The sequence below is a fragment of the Neophocaena asiaeorientalis genome, unplaced genomic scaffold, assembly GCF_003031525.2.
Source record: "Neophocaena asiaeorientalis asiaeorientalis breed wild unplaced genomic scaffold, Neophocaena_asiaeorientalis_V1.1 scaffold22, whole genome shotgun sequence".
In the NCBI taxonomy this organism is placed as follows: domain Eukaryota; kingdom Metazoa; phylum Chordata; class Mammalia; order Artiodactyla; family Phocoenidae; genus Neophocaena; species Neophocaena asiaeorientalis.
Window position 1 is genome coordinate 1,382,027 of NW_020174422.1, and position 15,411 is coordinate 1,397,437.

Below are 15,411 nucleotides of genomic sequence, written 5' to 3' on the forward strand. Positions count from 1 at the left end.
CAGGTCTCAAGCCCCAGTCGGGAAGCTAGTGGGGAAGGGGGGAAGGTGCCGTGGCTGCCTCTCTCTAAATCGGGGGGCATGGGAGATGGAGAGGGTCGCTCACCCTCCTTTCCCCTCCTTAGGTGGATTCGAAGGCCTGCTGCTCCAATCCTCACCATACACAATGCAAATTCTGCCCCTGAAAATTTAATTTGGGCTAAGAAATATCACTGAAAAGGTAAATAACCCAAAGGGAAAAGGAAGGCTGCCTGTTAGTTATGTTCCAGTGTAAATTGGTTTGCTGCAACTGCTCCCCATGTGAGCACACTGAGTGAGAGGAAGGGAGGTCTGGGGGCATGGAGGCTTGGGGAAGAGGGGGGCTGGGGGCAGCCAAAGAGCAGGGTGTGGACCCTGGTTGTTTCTGGAGTCAGGGAGACAGGGCCAGGGGAGGTTGTGCACCAAATGCCACCTCTGATGATCCTGACACTTCCTCCCATCATCTCAGAGACCAACCAGGAAGACTGCTTCCCTGCTCCACCCATGTCCTGTGCTAGCACCCACTGGCACTGCCCTGACCAGCCGGACCAAGCCCTCTTAGCTGCCAAGAGCAATAGTTCTCATCTCAGCTCATGACCTACCTCTCTGCATCCTTTGACGCTGTAGTTCCTCCTTGAAATCCTCTCCTCCCTGATTTCTTTTCCACTCCTCTTCCGGTTTTATCTAACTTCTCTGCATTTGTTCCTCAGGCTCATCTCCTTTCTTCTCTCATCTCTTAAAATTGATATGCCCATCAGTTCTATTCTGGACTCAGAAGAAGGTTCTTTTCATCTTACGTGTCTTCACTGGGTGACCTCACCCACTTCTGTGCATGTCTCCTGCCACAGTTCATGGATTTATTCATTCAGCAAGTGTTATCGAACACCTACTATGTGCCAGGCACAGTATGACGCCCAAGTCAAAATTTACAACCCAGATTCCTCTTTTAATCTCCAGACTATATTTCACATTGCCTTCAGAATTTCATATATGTATGAAATTTGTGTATGTATGACTGTGGCTCTGTTTCTTGAGGCAGCGATTCAGGTACAGATGATTTATTAAGGGCATGATCTTTAGGAAAGACCCATAAGGGAGTCAGGGAGCAGAGTAGGAAGGGGCAGGACTGAGCAAGGCTGTGGTCTCAGATGAAATCTAGCTGGAGACTGACTGGGGGAGTGAGAAGGCTCTGGAGCATAAGTCACACTTCAGAGTTACCCCGCCTTGAGGGAAAGGCACCCTTGTATAAGAGAAGCACTGGCCCCCCTGGGGCGGGGGTATATAACTGCCCAGGCATCCTTTGGAAAAGTGCACCCATCAGCCAAAGGTAAGTCTCCTGACATGGTCTCAGGCATAAGCTGATTGCTGCAACACGTATGGAGCTGGGGGCTGGGCACAGTGGTCAATAAAGAGGCCCTGGCGGGGACACCAACTATGTCTCCTCCAGCAGCTAAGACTCACGTAGTACAGATCCGTGCCCGGCACCATTGTAAGTGCTTTATGTGTATTAACAAACTTAACCTCTATGGTAACCCTGTAATGTAGTTACTATTATTCACATTTTACAGTACAGAGGTTAAAAGTAACTTGCCTAAGGTTTCTTGATAGGTAAATGATGGAGCCAGGATTCAGACCGAGGAGGGTTGGCTCTAGATTCCATACCCTTAACTACCACTCCTCCTTCCTCCGTGTATTGAGTCTTAGCCTGGCCCAGGCACTGTGGGTAGTGAAATCAGTACAAACAGCCCTGCCTTCATCGAGGTTACTTTCCAGTGAGGGAAAATGGACAATAAATGAATAAGTAAAATACATGACCCAAATGGTACGAAGTGCTAAGGAGACCAATAAATCAGGGAAGGGAGGTAGGGAGTGCTAGGTGACAGTGCAGCTATAAATCGGGTGGCCCAAGGAAGACTTCACTTAAGAGGCATTTTAGTCCAAAGGAGGAGGTTTCTCTGCTTCTGTTCTCCTGCTCAGTCTGCTTGACCCTGGTTTACTCTCCCTCTGCCCAGCTGCAGGGTAACCTTCCCAAATCACTTGCTCACGTTCCATCCCTGAATGACACCCTTCAGTGGTTCCTGATTGCCCTTAGGATAAATGCACCGCTTCTGCCATGGTACAAGAAGCGTCCTGACTTGAGGCCTGCTTCCACTCCTGCCTCTTCTCTGGAGGCCCTGCTTCTACCATTGCAATGCCCCGGCCGGGCAGGAGTACAAATGGAAACCCACATACCCTATATCTAAATATTGAAAATTAATACAGCAAGCTAACGAACTGTTAGATAAAATGTGTTCTACCCTACCACCTTGACAAACAGATCTTCATAGCGACCTAGGAGGCCAGCTTCAGATTCAGATTTGTTGGACTCCTGAGTTCCATGCTAGAACTCGGCAGTACAGGGAGCTCTGCCTTCAGCATGCATGTTTTAGCCACATCCTTACAAATAGCAGCTCTTTGCCGCCCCTCAGGCCGAGGTGCTCATACTGGTGGCGTTCCTTACCCTTGAGGAATTGGACTTGGGAGAGAGGCACACATGGGCCAAGGAAGCAGGTAAAGACCTTTGAGCTGAGAATTTTAGGGTTTCGGGTACAAGGAACTTGGTCTAGAAAAGGATGGGGGCAGCATGGTCTCTTTCTGTCAAGTGTCCTCGTTCCCTGGGGGGAGGGTGTGCAAGAGGAGGGTCGGAGCCCAGAGGAGGGCTCTCTGAAGCATTCAGACAGCAGTTCCTCATCCCTCTTTGCCTCTCGCCTCTGGGCCTAAACCGAAGTGAGTTACTTGAACTATCTGAGTATGCCATGCTCTTTTGCTTCTGTGATTTTCTGATTGTGCAGACTGCAGAGTAGAGGTCATCCACTTGGATTCTTTGCCCTAATTCCCCCCATCTCCTATGAGCTCCCTAATCCCCTCATCATGACCCTTCCCCCCACACCCAGTCACAAAAACACCACACGTAGTGACAACATGGTGGGTCACATTATATAGTGACCTGAGCTTGGGCTTTTGGAGTCAGTGGTCCTGGTTTTGACTCTGTGCTAGGTACTTACCAGTCATGTGACCTTAGGCAAATTCTGTCCCTCAGTGTCATCATCTCTTACAGGGTGATAACCATGCCAGGTTTATCCATCATGAGGATAAAATGAAATAACATATGTCAGGTGCCCAGCCACCATCCCTGGCACAATAAGTATGCGATGAAAACTTCTTTTCCCTCCTCCAGCTATGTTCCTTGTTTCAAACCATAACAGAAAGCACCTTGGTAGATTAGCTGTTTTCACAGAAAGATGCCAATTAGGTTATCTCTCAGCATTCAGCCCCTGGGCCTCTTTCCCCATCTCCTGAGCTAGTGAGAACTTCCTAGAGAGAATTAGTACCTTATTTCTCTTTTAGTTGTCAGAAGCCATTTGTTAATAGAGTGTAAGCTATTCTTGATGACCACATTTAGATACTGGGATAGTCAAGCTCCAGCTCTTGGTAGCAACAGTGACTCTTTGTTGTTAGGGACAGGGTTCCGTCATGTCAGCACAATTATGGTGACAGCGATGGAGCCTGAGGAGCAGGTGAGCAAGGAAGTCGGTCATCTCTAAGGGAAGGGAAGACCCACAGTTACCGTGCAGTGCCTGGCATAAGTGCGTGTGCAACAAATGTGGGTCAGGCTAAATGAAACTAAGCTCAGTGAGAAAAGCCATTAAAGTGCCATAGAAAAATAGATAAAAGAAATGGTCAGGTTAAGTCACGGAAGAAATTCTTATAGGCCGATAAGCTATAGCCAGTAATCAAAGGAATGCAAATTTAAATGTAATGCCATATTTTTCTTGGAAAATTGGCAAAGATTTAAAAAATTCAGTGACCAGACGAGGATACAGTAAAGGGGCAGCGGTGGGTACTCTCAGCGTTGCTGGTAGATATATAAGCTGATGTGCCCTTCTGTAAAGCAGTAATGAGGATGATTTAAAAAGCTGTGGTGTAGGTATTAGATAGACTATGTGTCATTAAATATAACTGTTTCAAAGAAATGTTAGACATGAGAAAAAATTCTGTGTTACAATGAAAGGTAGAACACTATATGGTATACAAATTACATGTACAAAAAAGACTGGAAGGAAATAGGCCTGAGTATTATAAATCCCTACCATTAGTATCTCTTATACAGACTTTTGAATATTCTAACTCTTCTATAATTACTGGGTATTTTCTCATAATGGGAAAGAAATTCTGTAATTTAAGAAAAAGGCACATTGGTTTCAGACAATAAGGTAGAGAGAATTATTTATGGAAGACCCTGGCCACTTACTGACTCAATAAGTGTCAGAGAAGGAGAAGAGGTAACCCCTTTCCTTTGGGATATAGGATTTGTGGAGAAACAAAAGGCTCAGCTTTCCCCCTTGCTGAGTCTAATCCTTTGTGTCAACAAGAAGAAATGGAAAGAGTGTCTCTCCTCACCTGGGGAGTTTCCTGTGTAACTGGGAGGCCCAGTAAGCTGCCTTATGCTTGAGACATTTGCACAATCACAGGAGCTGTGGTCTCTTCAAAAGTCTGTGACATTTTCATCACTGGCTGAGATTTGAGAATGAAGCCTGAAACGGGGTTTTGTTTCCTTTTGTAGCCTAAATCCTCCCATTGTGGCCTTACCTCCAGTAGCTATAAGCGATTGGTGGGTGGTGGTGCACGACTGTGGGGCATGCAACATGCACGGGGCTTTAAGCTAGTACAGTCTGGGTAATAGGAAATTAAGCCAAACAACCTAAGGAAATGCTACACCAGTATTTATATAAACATGTGAATTAACCAAAGTCTATTTTGAGTTAGAAAATAAATACACAGGTTAAATAAATGAAGGATAGAAGGAAAGCCCTCTAACTACCAAAGCATAGACTTTCTTCCAAATTGAGGTGTTATAACTGTTTTGATCTTCGGTTTTTTTTTTTTCTTTCAATTCTTAGGAGTTATAAAGTTCAAGTGTTTAAATAAACTTTGCTACTTAATTAAGTTATGTAGCAACATCTTGATTCACTTAGCCCGATTAGTTTCTGGTTTTCAAGTTGGTCACTGTCACTTCATCTGGCCTTGATTTCAAGAGTAGTCTCCCCTGTCTTAACTTCCTGAAATGTGCCTTTTTATACCCTGACTCTTATAATGGAAGTACATGAGACAACGGGACCACATCCACTGTCTAATCAGTCCCACCCTTGGCCATCTGAGAGTAATCAGCATGGCTTGGCAACCTGAGTTTTTCAAAGTTGACATACAATTTGAACTACAAGTAATACATCTTAAATACAATGATGTTATCAATACCTTGTGTACCATCTCTAATCAATTGGTAGAAGTGGCCTAGACCCCTTTATTGAAAAAGATTCTTTGGCCCAGGTTGGGTTCAGTGGTAAATCATAGCAGTGGCTGCCATTGATGTGGGCCCGGGGAAGGACAGCGTTCATGCCAAGGACTTTCCATCGCAGATCTAAGGGCAGCAGCATCCCTCACTCTAGAGAGTTTGTATTCAAATGGAGAAAATATGATTCAACCCAGGAGCAAGAGAGAGAGACAAGAATTAAAAGAAAATCAAACATAGTAGTGAATACCGAAACTGTAAACGTCCCAACAAGTGCAATTGACTACAGGGAAAGCTGAGTTACTTGCTAAGTGCTGGGAGAAGGCAGATGCCCTTGGTCAGATGGGGTTAATCTCGAAAGGTTTTCTGAGTCAGTACATTTTGAGTTGGATTGCAAGGCAGCCAGGAGACCTGGCGTGAAGTTGGAAGGTTGGTCCAGATAAAGAGGAATGCAGGTTTCCAGGTGCTTTTTGACTGTGTACTCCAAAGTCTCAACAGTCCAGAGTGACCGTGCCTGACCTCTGACCTCCCCACAGTGAGGACGTGTGCAAACGTGGCTTCACCGTCATCATCGACATGCGGGGCTCCAAGTGGGACCTCATCAAGCCCCTCCTCAAGACGCTGCAGGAAGCCTTTCCAGCCGAGATCCATGTGGCCCTCATCATCAAACCCGACAACTTCTGGCAGAAACAGAAGACCAACTTTGGCAGCTCCAAATTCATCTTCGAGGTGAGGCCGACCTCTCTCCTAGCTCCCGTTTTCCTTCCCCTTCTGCCACCCACCCATTTCTCACCTGCACTTCTCCACCTTCCTACCATCCCCAACATGTCAGGGGCTGGTAATTCAGGATTCCTTGGCCACTGTGGCCTTGCCAGTCAGAGTCTCAGAAGGAATAAGAGGCTCATGCGATTGTCCCAAGGGCACAGTCATTAGGCAGTCCTGTTACTACTGGTGAGTATAAATCAGAGCAATTGTTTCTGGGGGGCAACTTTGTAATTTGGGTCAAATGCCTTAAAAAGAGTTTTATATCCACTGATCTCTCAATTCTCCTTCTAGGAAAATATTTTTAATATAAAAATTAAAACAGAAAGGTGAAGAACTAATGATAACTATAAACAAAAAATGTCTACAAGGGTATTCATCACAGTGTTTTTTGCAATAATATAAACATGTATACACAAATATATATATGCATATCTATACATGCACATATGTATAGTTCATATCCTAAATATGCATTAATTTTGGCAGCATTAATACACAAATACTATGAAGCCATTAAAAATCATATTTAGAACAATAGTGTCATTGAAAAATGCGCATGATATATTGTTTTTAAAAAGACAAGTTATAGGGCTTCCCTGGTGGCGCAGTGGTTAAGAATCCACCTGCCAATGCAGGGGACACGGGTTCGAGCCCTGGTCTGGGAAGATCCCACATGCCACGGAGCAGCTAAGCCCGTGTGCCACAACTACTGAGCCCGCGTGCCACAACTACTGAAGCCCGTGAGCCTAGAGCCCGTGCTGCACAACAAGAGAAGCCACTGCAGTGAGAATGCTGCACACCTCAACGAAGAGCAGCCCCCGCTCGCCGCAACTAGAGAAAGCCCACACACAGAAACGAAGACCCAACACAGCCAAAAATAAATAAATAAAATAAATAATTTTTTTTTAATTTAGGAAAGAAAAAGACTTTATAAAACAGTATGGGCAATATAATCTGAAGTTGGTTTTTAAGAATATAGTATATGGAGAGGAAGACTGAGAGATACATGAAAATGGTTAACAGTGCTTTATTTGAGGTGGATGGATTATGTTTTTCTACTTTCTTTTGACAATTTTGTGTTACTTTTATACTCAGCGAAAACATGTTTTTTAACTTGATTTTTCTAGAGGCCATATGTGTCCCCTGAGAATTTTTAATGACAACACATTAAATCAATGATTTAGGAACCTTTGTTCCAGCCAAATCCAAGCTGTTCTCCTTTCTCGGAACTCTGGCCCCCATCTGCAAGAGGACGAACCCTGTGTACGTGTGTGTTGGGAAGGCAGACCTGCTCTTAATCTAGCAGCAACTTCTCATTCCAGATGTTTGTCCCCAGGGGCCGGGAGCACCTTTGTGTGGGGTGGTGGCCCCAACAGGTTGTGGTTTGAGCACAGCAACCTGACCACCTGAGAGGCAGTTCTCTGTGTAAATAACACGAGAAATTTGACTTGGTGTAAGAAGAGTTAACTCTCATGCTCCCCCAGAACCCCTTCCCAATGCTAGGAGTCCTGTAGGGAAATAAATGCTTTGTGTATTTTTGGTTTGTTTGTACAGAAGCGGTGACAACAGGCCTATAAATTTATTAGCTGAAGCGACTGGAAACAATCTTTCCAAGTCTTGAAACTTTTGCTTCAGCCTAGCTGCCCAGTATTTCCCATCTCCCTGCACCTCCTTCAACCCAAATTGAGCACGCTTGTCTTTGCCTCCTAAACAAGAAGAGCAGGAGACAGAGGTGGGGGCTTCCCACTCGGAAGAATATTTATGACGTAGTGTTTTATAAAGAGCAGATGCAGTACTTAGTGCAGACCGAGATGGTGGGTGCTACAGAGATGAGAGTCCAGGCTTGTTCAATGGCAGATACTTAATGAATAGTTAGTGAATAATCACGGGAGACTTCCTGGAAGTGGTAAACTTTGAGCCAAATTCAAAGGGGAGAGGGCTGTAACACAGGGCTTTTCAGGGTTTAATGCACAGATTCTCCTGGGGATCTTGTGAAATACAGATCCTGACCCACAAGGTCTAGGTGGGGCCTGAGATCCTGCATTTCTAACAAGCTCCCAGGTGGTGCCAATGTTGCTGGTTTGAGGGCTGCATTTTGAGTTGCAGGGATCTAGATCAGCAGAGGTTTGTGCCACTGGTTGCACAATAGGAGCTTTTAAAACTACCCATGCCCAAGCTCCAGTCCAGGCTAACTAAATCAGAGTTTCTAGGGGTGGGGCTTGAGCATCAGTGTTTTTTTTAACTCCCCAAGGGACTCTGATGAGTTTGAGAACCCCTGTTTCAGACACAGGCAGCTCCTTTCTGTGCCTCTGGAAGGAGATAGAAGGAAAAGGGAGAAGAGGAGGCGATGCCCAGAGAGCAGCAAGACAGAGGGAGACGAACTGCTTTTAAGGGTTCCGGTAAGGATGCAGCCTTCAGATCATCCTGACGAGCACTCACAGGGACTGAGCACGAGCTCCACGCTGGTGCCCTCGGCGCTTTACACACCGTCAGGTTTAATTCCAGCACAGCCCTAGGAGAAAAGCATTATTATCTCCATTATACAGAGGACGAATCAACGGCTTTGCGAACTTAGTTTGCCCAGTGCACACAATTAGTAAGTGTAGGGCTGGACCCTGAATCCAGATATTTCTCTAGTAGCCTCTCCTTCTCCAGCAGAGAGAATCAAGAAATCCTGTAGGAAAGAAACAATCTTTCTTGGTACGTCAGGGTGGTTGCCTGTGCCGTCATTTGCTGCTCTGTGTCCTGGAGACAAACATTCTCCACTCTGCTCTCCAAGAGTCTGTGGGGCTCAGAGAAAGCCAAGGGCCCAGGCTCCCTGTCCCCCGAGCCCTGTTTGTTCACTGCATCAGAGAAGGGCATCTGCTTGTGGGAAGAGGCAGGAAGATCGCCTCTGAGACCCTCGCAGCCCAAGACTGACCCACACTGCTTAATCCAACCATGAGGATATCCTAGGTTTTAAAGCTATTGAGAACTAGACCCCCTAAAATTCGATTCAGTCTGTTCTTCCAGCTACTGATTCTAGCATGCTGAGCCGTGTTGTGGCAGACTCGGGGATGGGAAGGAGGAAGATGAGGGCAGTAGAACATAAAGGCAGTCTTCCCTTCGATGGCAAATGGTGAGCAGGCGGAGAGGCTCTTTGAACCAGTAAGCCGGTCTTTTGAAACTGCCTATCTTAGCTGACCAGGGGGCTGCCTGCTCTCCCATTTGCCCTTTCCCAGGCAGGCTGTGGTCATTATTATATGGACTTATCTCGGCCTTTCCCCTTGACTTTCTCTCTTCTGCCTACGGCTGCCCTGGGGTCTTCCCCTGACTTGCCCCAGCATCACTGAGTCTCCCTCTCTGTGTCTGCCCATCCCAGACGAGCATGGTGTCCGTGGAGGGCCTCACGAAGCTGGTGGACCCCTCCCAGCTGACAGAGGAGTTTGACGGCTCCCTGGACTATAACCACGAGGAGTGGATCGAGCTGCGGCTCTCCCTGGAGGAGTTCTTCAACAGTGCCGTGCATCTGCTGTCACGCCTCGAGGACCTGCAGGAGATGCTGGCCCGCAAGGAGTTCCCCGTGGACGTGGAGGGCTCGCGGCGGCTCATCGACGAGCACACACAGCTCAAGAAGAAAGTGCTCAAGGCCCCTGTGGAGGAGCTGGACCGGGAGGGGCAGCGGCTGCTGCAGTGCATCCGCTGCAGCGACGGCTTCTCAGGGCGCAACTGCATCCCGGGCAGCGCCGACTTCCAGAGCCTGGTGCCCAAGATCACCAGCCTCCTGGACAAGCTGCACTCCACCCGGCAGCACCTGCACCAGATGTGGCACGTGCGCAAGCTCAAACTGGACCAGTGCTTCCAGCTGCGGCTCTTCGAGCAGGATGCTGAAAAGGTAGGAGGGTGCCGGCCAAACCTGAGCAGGGCTGGGGTGGGGGGCATACGTAGCTTTCTAGGGCGAATGACGGAGACTGCTAGTCCAACATTTTAAAGCTCCTCTTGTGGAGTGTTTATTATGTGCCAGGTATTGTTCTGTGCACCTTGTGTAAATTAACTTATTTTAATCTGGCAAGAGTCCTATGAAGTAGGTGTATTATCATCATCCCATTTTACAGATGAAGAAACTGAGAGGCGAAATAACTCGGCCAAACTAGGAGGTGCAGCATGGCTGCAGAGTCCACGCTTTTGCACTGCTGGACGCCGCCCCTCTCAGGGCGTGCCGTGCGTAGTTCAAGCCGGCTGAGCAACAGGAGTGACAATGCTGTTACCAGCCACAAAAACATGACTTAGCGGTTACTGCCCTGCAGTGTATTTGACTATTGACAAAGCACTTTCGCATACAGTCTTATTTAGTCTGCGCAGCCCTTTGGTCCTTTGAGGTGGCTGGTGGTGGGTGTTATTTGATCTCAGGGCCACAATGGCAGACTTGACACAGGAATCCAGCTGTCGTCCATTTGAAGTCCAGGGCTCTCTTCCTGCCATACCACTTCTTTCTGGAGGTTTTCCCTCAGCTGCTGCACACTTTGTCAAGCAGGATATTTTTCCAGCAGGGAATTTTCAAAGCTTTCCCCTTATCAGGGAGATATGAGAAAGTGAAAAAGGAAAATACCATACGGTGCCTCTTTGCTGAGAATGCAAACGTGTCTTCTCTAGACGCTCTCCAAGCTAAAGAAGAGAGTTTACTGTTACATGCACTTTAAGAAGAGTGAAAGGGGCTCTCCTACCCGTTTTCTGAGAATAACACATTTAAATGCACAATACCACTCGTAGGAATACCATGACTCTCAGTAACCCGTGAGTTTTACAGACAGCGTCTGAAATAATGGTTTTGTGTCTTTTAAGAGCCCCTATTGAAAATATCTCTAGGTAGTTTAAGTGATGAAATCGGGATATAAAATGATATAATTATGATCCCAGTTTATGTAAGTGTGCTAGCATAAGTATAGCTGGAAGAAAATTCACCACAATATTAATAGTTTTGATTTCTAGGGGCAAGGCTTATGCTTGATTTTAATCTCTCTGCATAAATTTTCTGTGCTTTCCAATCTTTTATCATTTATAATCACATGAAAATCAATAGGTATAATTTTAAAAGAGTGTATGGCCCCTTTCTACAACAGAACTTTTGAACATCATTTAAGCCAGAGTTTGGAAGAGACATGCACGTAAAGGAGTTTTTGCACAACTTTAGGAGCTGCAAGGTTTCCTCTGGCCTTCAAGAGGGCTGTTTGCCCAGTGGCCGGGCAGCCTGGGTCTGACCCTGGCCTGGCCTGGGTTGGGGGTTGCGGGCACTTGGACTACAGAATCCCCATCTCGTATCCAGGTTAGGAGAGACACCAGGTCAGGAGCCAGCTGCTCTGCAGACCCAGAGGCAGGTACTTTGGCTCTTGTGACCAATGTTGGAAGGGTTTGGAACATTTCTTTTTCACTTGAAGTCTCTTCTGCTCTGCGGCAGGAGATCTGCTTTGCATCCTGGCCTGAGTGCCTGTTTCAGTGAGCCGGGACAGAAGAGGAGGTAGGGGACTTAGGTCTGCCTAGATGTGTCTGAGTTTGAGGCGCTTCACTGCATCCTTCAAGTTCAGGAAATGGGAAGCCAACGTAGGGCACAGACAGTGCCCATCTCCAAAACAAAACAAAACAAAACAACATAACATACCTTAGCCCCAGAAGCCCCAAGGTAGGGAAGGCTGACCTAGAGTCAGCCAAGTGCCAGCCAGCCAAGCAGTAGTTGTTGCCACACATATATCCTCTCAATTCATGCTCGTGAGAATTGTATGGTATATTATTATTCCTAATTCACAGTGGAGGAAATGGAAACTCAGAGAGATGAAACGACTTGCCCAAGATCACACTGCCAGTTGGACAGAGCCAGTATTTTGTCTGTCTCCAAAGCCCACCCAAGCTCTTATCCAATAACCCCACTATGCCACCACTCCTAGGGTCTGCCTCACGCTACCACTGAATGCTGCTGGTTAGCCCCTGAGTCCCCTGGCCCATGATGACTCTAGGGAAAATCTCAGATCCCATCTTCTAACGCTCATACGACAGCAGGGGCCCTTAACCTTTCTGTGCTCTGGACCCCTTTGGTCTGGTGAAGCCTATGGACCCCTTCTCAGAATAATATTTGTAAATGTACAAAATAACATACAGGCTTGGAAAATAATTTTTGAAGTACAGTTATTAAAATTTTTAAGTATAGCAACATATGTACTTCTTTAGGAACATGTTAAACAACAAGATGGACTTGAAGTCTTATAACTACCATAATTTTGAAGTAGTGATGACCGTAACTGACATTTCAGGACAAACAGCCCTGATATGATACGAGAATGTGTGTGTTTCTATTGATGTCAGAGGCCCAAGTATTGGTAACATTAATGAAGTATGTTGCCTCTGTTCATAATTGAAGAGGATGCTCTATTTTAGTTAGAGGTGAGTAAAAATAAAGGCGTATTTTTTCCCTGTTCAAATCCATGATCCTTGAATTCTGCGCATGGACTGTAAGTTAGGATCTGTGCTCATACCTTAAAAAGACGTGTATGTGCATGCGTGTTTGTGCACGTGTGTGTGTGTGGGTGTGTGTGTGCGCGCGTGTGTAGAGGGGGAGGGGTGGGGGAGAGAATATCTAAAACAAAACAGAGGGAGTAAAAGGCCGTTGGGAAGAGGGCAGCCCAGGAATATTTTGGTATTGAGTCAGTGGCGAAAATGCTGCTCAGGCTTGACCCGGCTGCCACAGAAATGTGCTGGGTGAGGGGCAGGGGAGGAAAACAGTCCTTTTAAATTGCTTCAAGATTAAGTTAAAATATCTGTGCAGAGCTAAGTGCCTCAGCCCTTGACTTATTTGGTGTTTTGGAAAGGGGGTGAGGAGGGTGGTGGCTTGGGTAAGAGTTGTGTGTGCATATCCTCATCTAAACAAGGGCCTGAGGAAATAGTTCCTGCATGAGCCACGTCTTAGCCTCCTCTCTGGTGGGAGGCTTGTCGGAGGCCTTTAATTCCAGATCTGGGAAGCTCTTGGCAATTGGAGGAGTCTGATGATCACCCAGCTTCTATTTTTGTAAAGGGGTGGGCACAGCGTCTCCCTTCTGGCCCTGTGGGTGACAGCTTCTTTCCCAGGCCTTAAATAATGGTCAGTGCTCCCCATTTACCAGCTGGCCTTGGGAAGTGAAACAACCCCTCCCCACCTTCCCCTGACCTCCGCAATGACCCTATGCATGCATCCCTCATCTTGGGGGTGGCGGGGAAGGAGCCTTTCTCTCTCCCAATTAAACATTTAGGGAGGAGGGATGCTGTTTTGCAGATAATTCATAAAGCAGAACACCCATTCATTTAATAAACTTCTGCTGAGCAGCTGTCATGAGCCCAAAACAAGGCACTTGGATAAAGATGAGTGAGCCAGAGTTTCTGTCTTGGAGCAGCAAGTTGTCATCAAGTCCTATTTATTATTACTTATGTCTGCTGTGTGCACCTCACTGTCCTAGGCACAGCCTCTGTGCTTAGGGAGTTTTCAGAGAAGGGGAATATTGCAGCTCAGGAATGACAGGAAAGCCTTAATGAGCGATTTGTGGGAGGGTTGGGTAATTCAGAGGTGATTCAAGTAACGCACAATGCACTTTGTTGGAAGATGTGCACCGCTGCCTGGGCCCTGGGCCCTGTGCCCTGTGCCCTCTGGTCTGTAACTAATGGGCCTGTCCTCCACTGTGTTCACAGAACACAGGCCAGTCCCTCCTCATTAGTCAGGCGCAGATTATGGCTCTCTTTGCAGCTCCGTTTCACAGCCAGTTGCCCCCAATGCTGCAGTGCACCCTGTGTGATGAAGGTGTCTGCCCTGCAGTCACATCCCATTACAGGAGAGAAGGGAGGCCTCTTTCCCATTAGGGGGCAGTTTGTGGTATTAAGCATCATTAAGTAGACTCGTTGTAGATGTCCCCTTGGGAAAGGGAAGGATGGGTGCTGCTCAGTGGAGGGTCTTCCCTAGCTTCCTCCCCCTTCCTGGGTGCCTGGGGCACATCTTAGGATGGTAGAACTGGAAGAGACCTTGAGATGTAAAAGTTTACCTCCCATGCACTGTAGGAAACCCAGCCTTGTCATCCTGATGCCGGCCGTTGTGACCTCCTGCTGCCCATCTATGTGCCAATGCCAATCATAAGTATCAGAATGTACCAAAGCTGCTGCACCATCCGCCTTCTAATTGGGGGAAGGCCCACAATCTTCCAGTCTTTGTAGGGAAGGAGAAGTGCTTAGAAGGGCTCTGGGGCATAACTAGACTTAACTGATGGAGGAACATTTGTCTACTTCGCTTCCGAATAAAGGAGGCTGTACTGGTGTTTACCTGGGAGTCCCTCTAATCTTGCCCAAAGCCCTTCTGGAAAGAGAGAGTATAGTCCCACTTCCTGTAAGAGAAGCCCCTGTGAAAGAACGAGCACAGCTGTCCGGGGGGTTTCCAGTATTGGATTATGCTGATTATCAGTTCGTACAGCGTGTTGTGCTTGTTTCATGTGGGACACATCCAAGGCAAGATCTTTAGCACCACACTTGGGAGGATATCTAGGTGCCCACCTCCTCCGTGACCAAGGTACCTGCCCAGATGAGAACCTCTCATTTGCTTAGAGGGCCCTGGCCTTGATGGCTGCCCTCACCACGCCACCTGTGGGAAAGCTCCCTTTGGAGAACCTAATTTTATTTTTTTTATTTTGTTTTATTATATTTTTATACCACAGGTTCTTATTAGTTATCCGTTTTATACGTATTAGTGCATATCTGTCAATCTCAATCTCCCAGTTCATCCCACCACCACCACCACCCCCGCCCCCCGTCCCCCTCTTTCCCCCCTTAGTGTCCATACGTTTGTGGAGAACCTAATTTTAAATGTCTTCCTGCATATTCATCCTTGCATGGTGAAAGTCTGTTCACACCCACAGGTGCCGTGTCCGTGCTGGAATGGAGCCGTGTGAATGGGGGTTCGGATGTGTCCTGGGGTGCCACTTACCACTCGGGAGACTGCAGGCACGTCTTCAACCTCTGACCCCCAGTTATGTTCCCAACAAAACAAAGAGGAAGAGTTTGGGCTAGCTCGGTGTCTTTCGACTTTTTCCTGATTGCACAGGGCACTGTTCTCGTGTCAGTCCTCTCTGTCTGTGAAAATGTGTCTCAGTGGGGGAGGTGGGGTGGGAGCGTGTGCGTGTGGTCGTGGTGGTGAGGGCTTGGTGGTGGTCGAGAATAGGCTTGTCAGGGGGTGTATCAGAATCCCCAGAGGAGTTCGGTAAAGACCCCCATCCCCCCAAGCCAAATGTGCCTGCCTCTCCCTCTCCTTGGAGACTTGCCAC

The 15,411-nt window shown here is 47.2% G+C and overlaps 1 protein-coding gene across 3 annotated transcripts in view; it reads left to right on the forward strand.

The window, feature by feature from the left end:
* KALRN (kalirin RhoGEF kinase) overlaps positions 1-15,411 on the forward strand; it is a 573,088-nt gene that overhangs the window by 144,177 nt on the left and 413,500 nt on the right. For all 3 annotated transcript variants that reach the window (XM_024756492.1, XM_024756493.1, XM_024756494.1), the window contains exons 4-5: positions 5,881-6,073; positions 9,471-9,983. In XM_024756492.1, the coding sequence (XP_024612260.1) occupies positions 5,881-6,073; positions 9,471-9,983 (706 nt within the window). The remainder of the gene's footprint in view (positions 1-5,880; positions 6,074-9,470; positions 9,984-15,411) is intronic.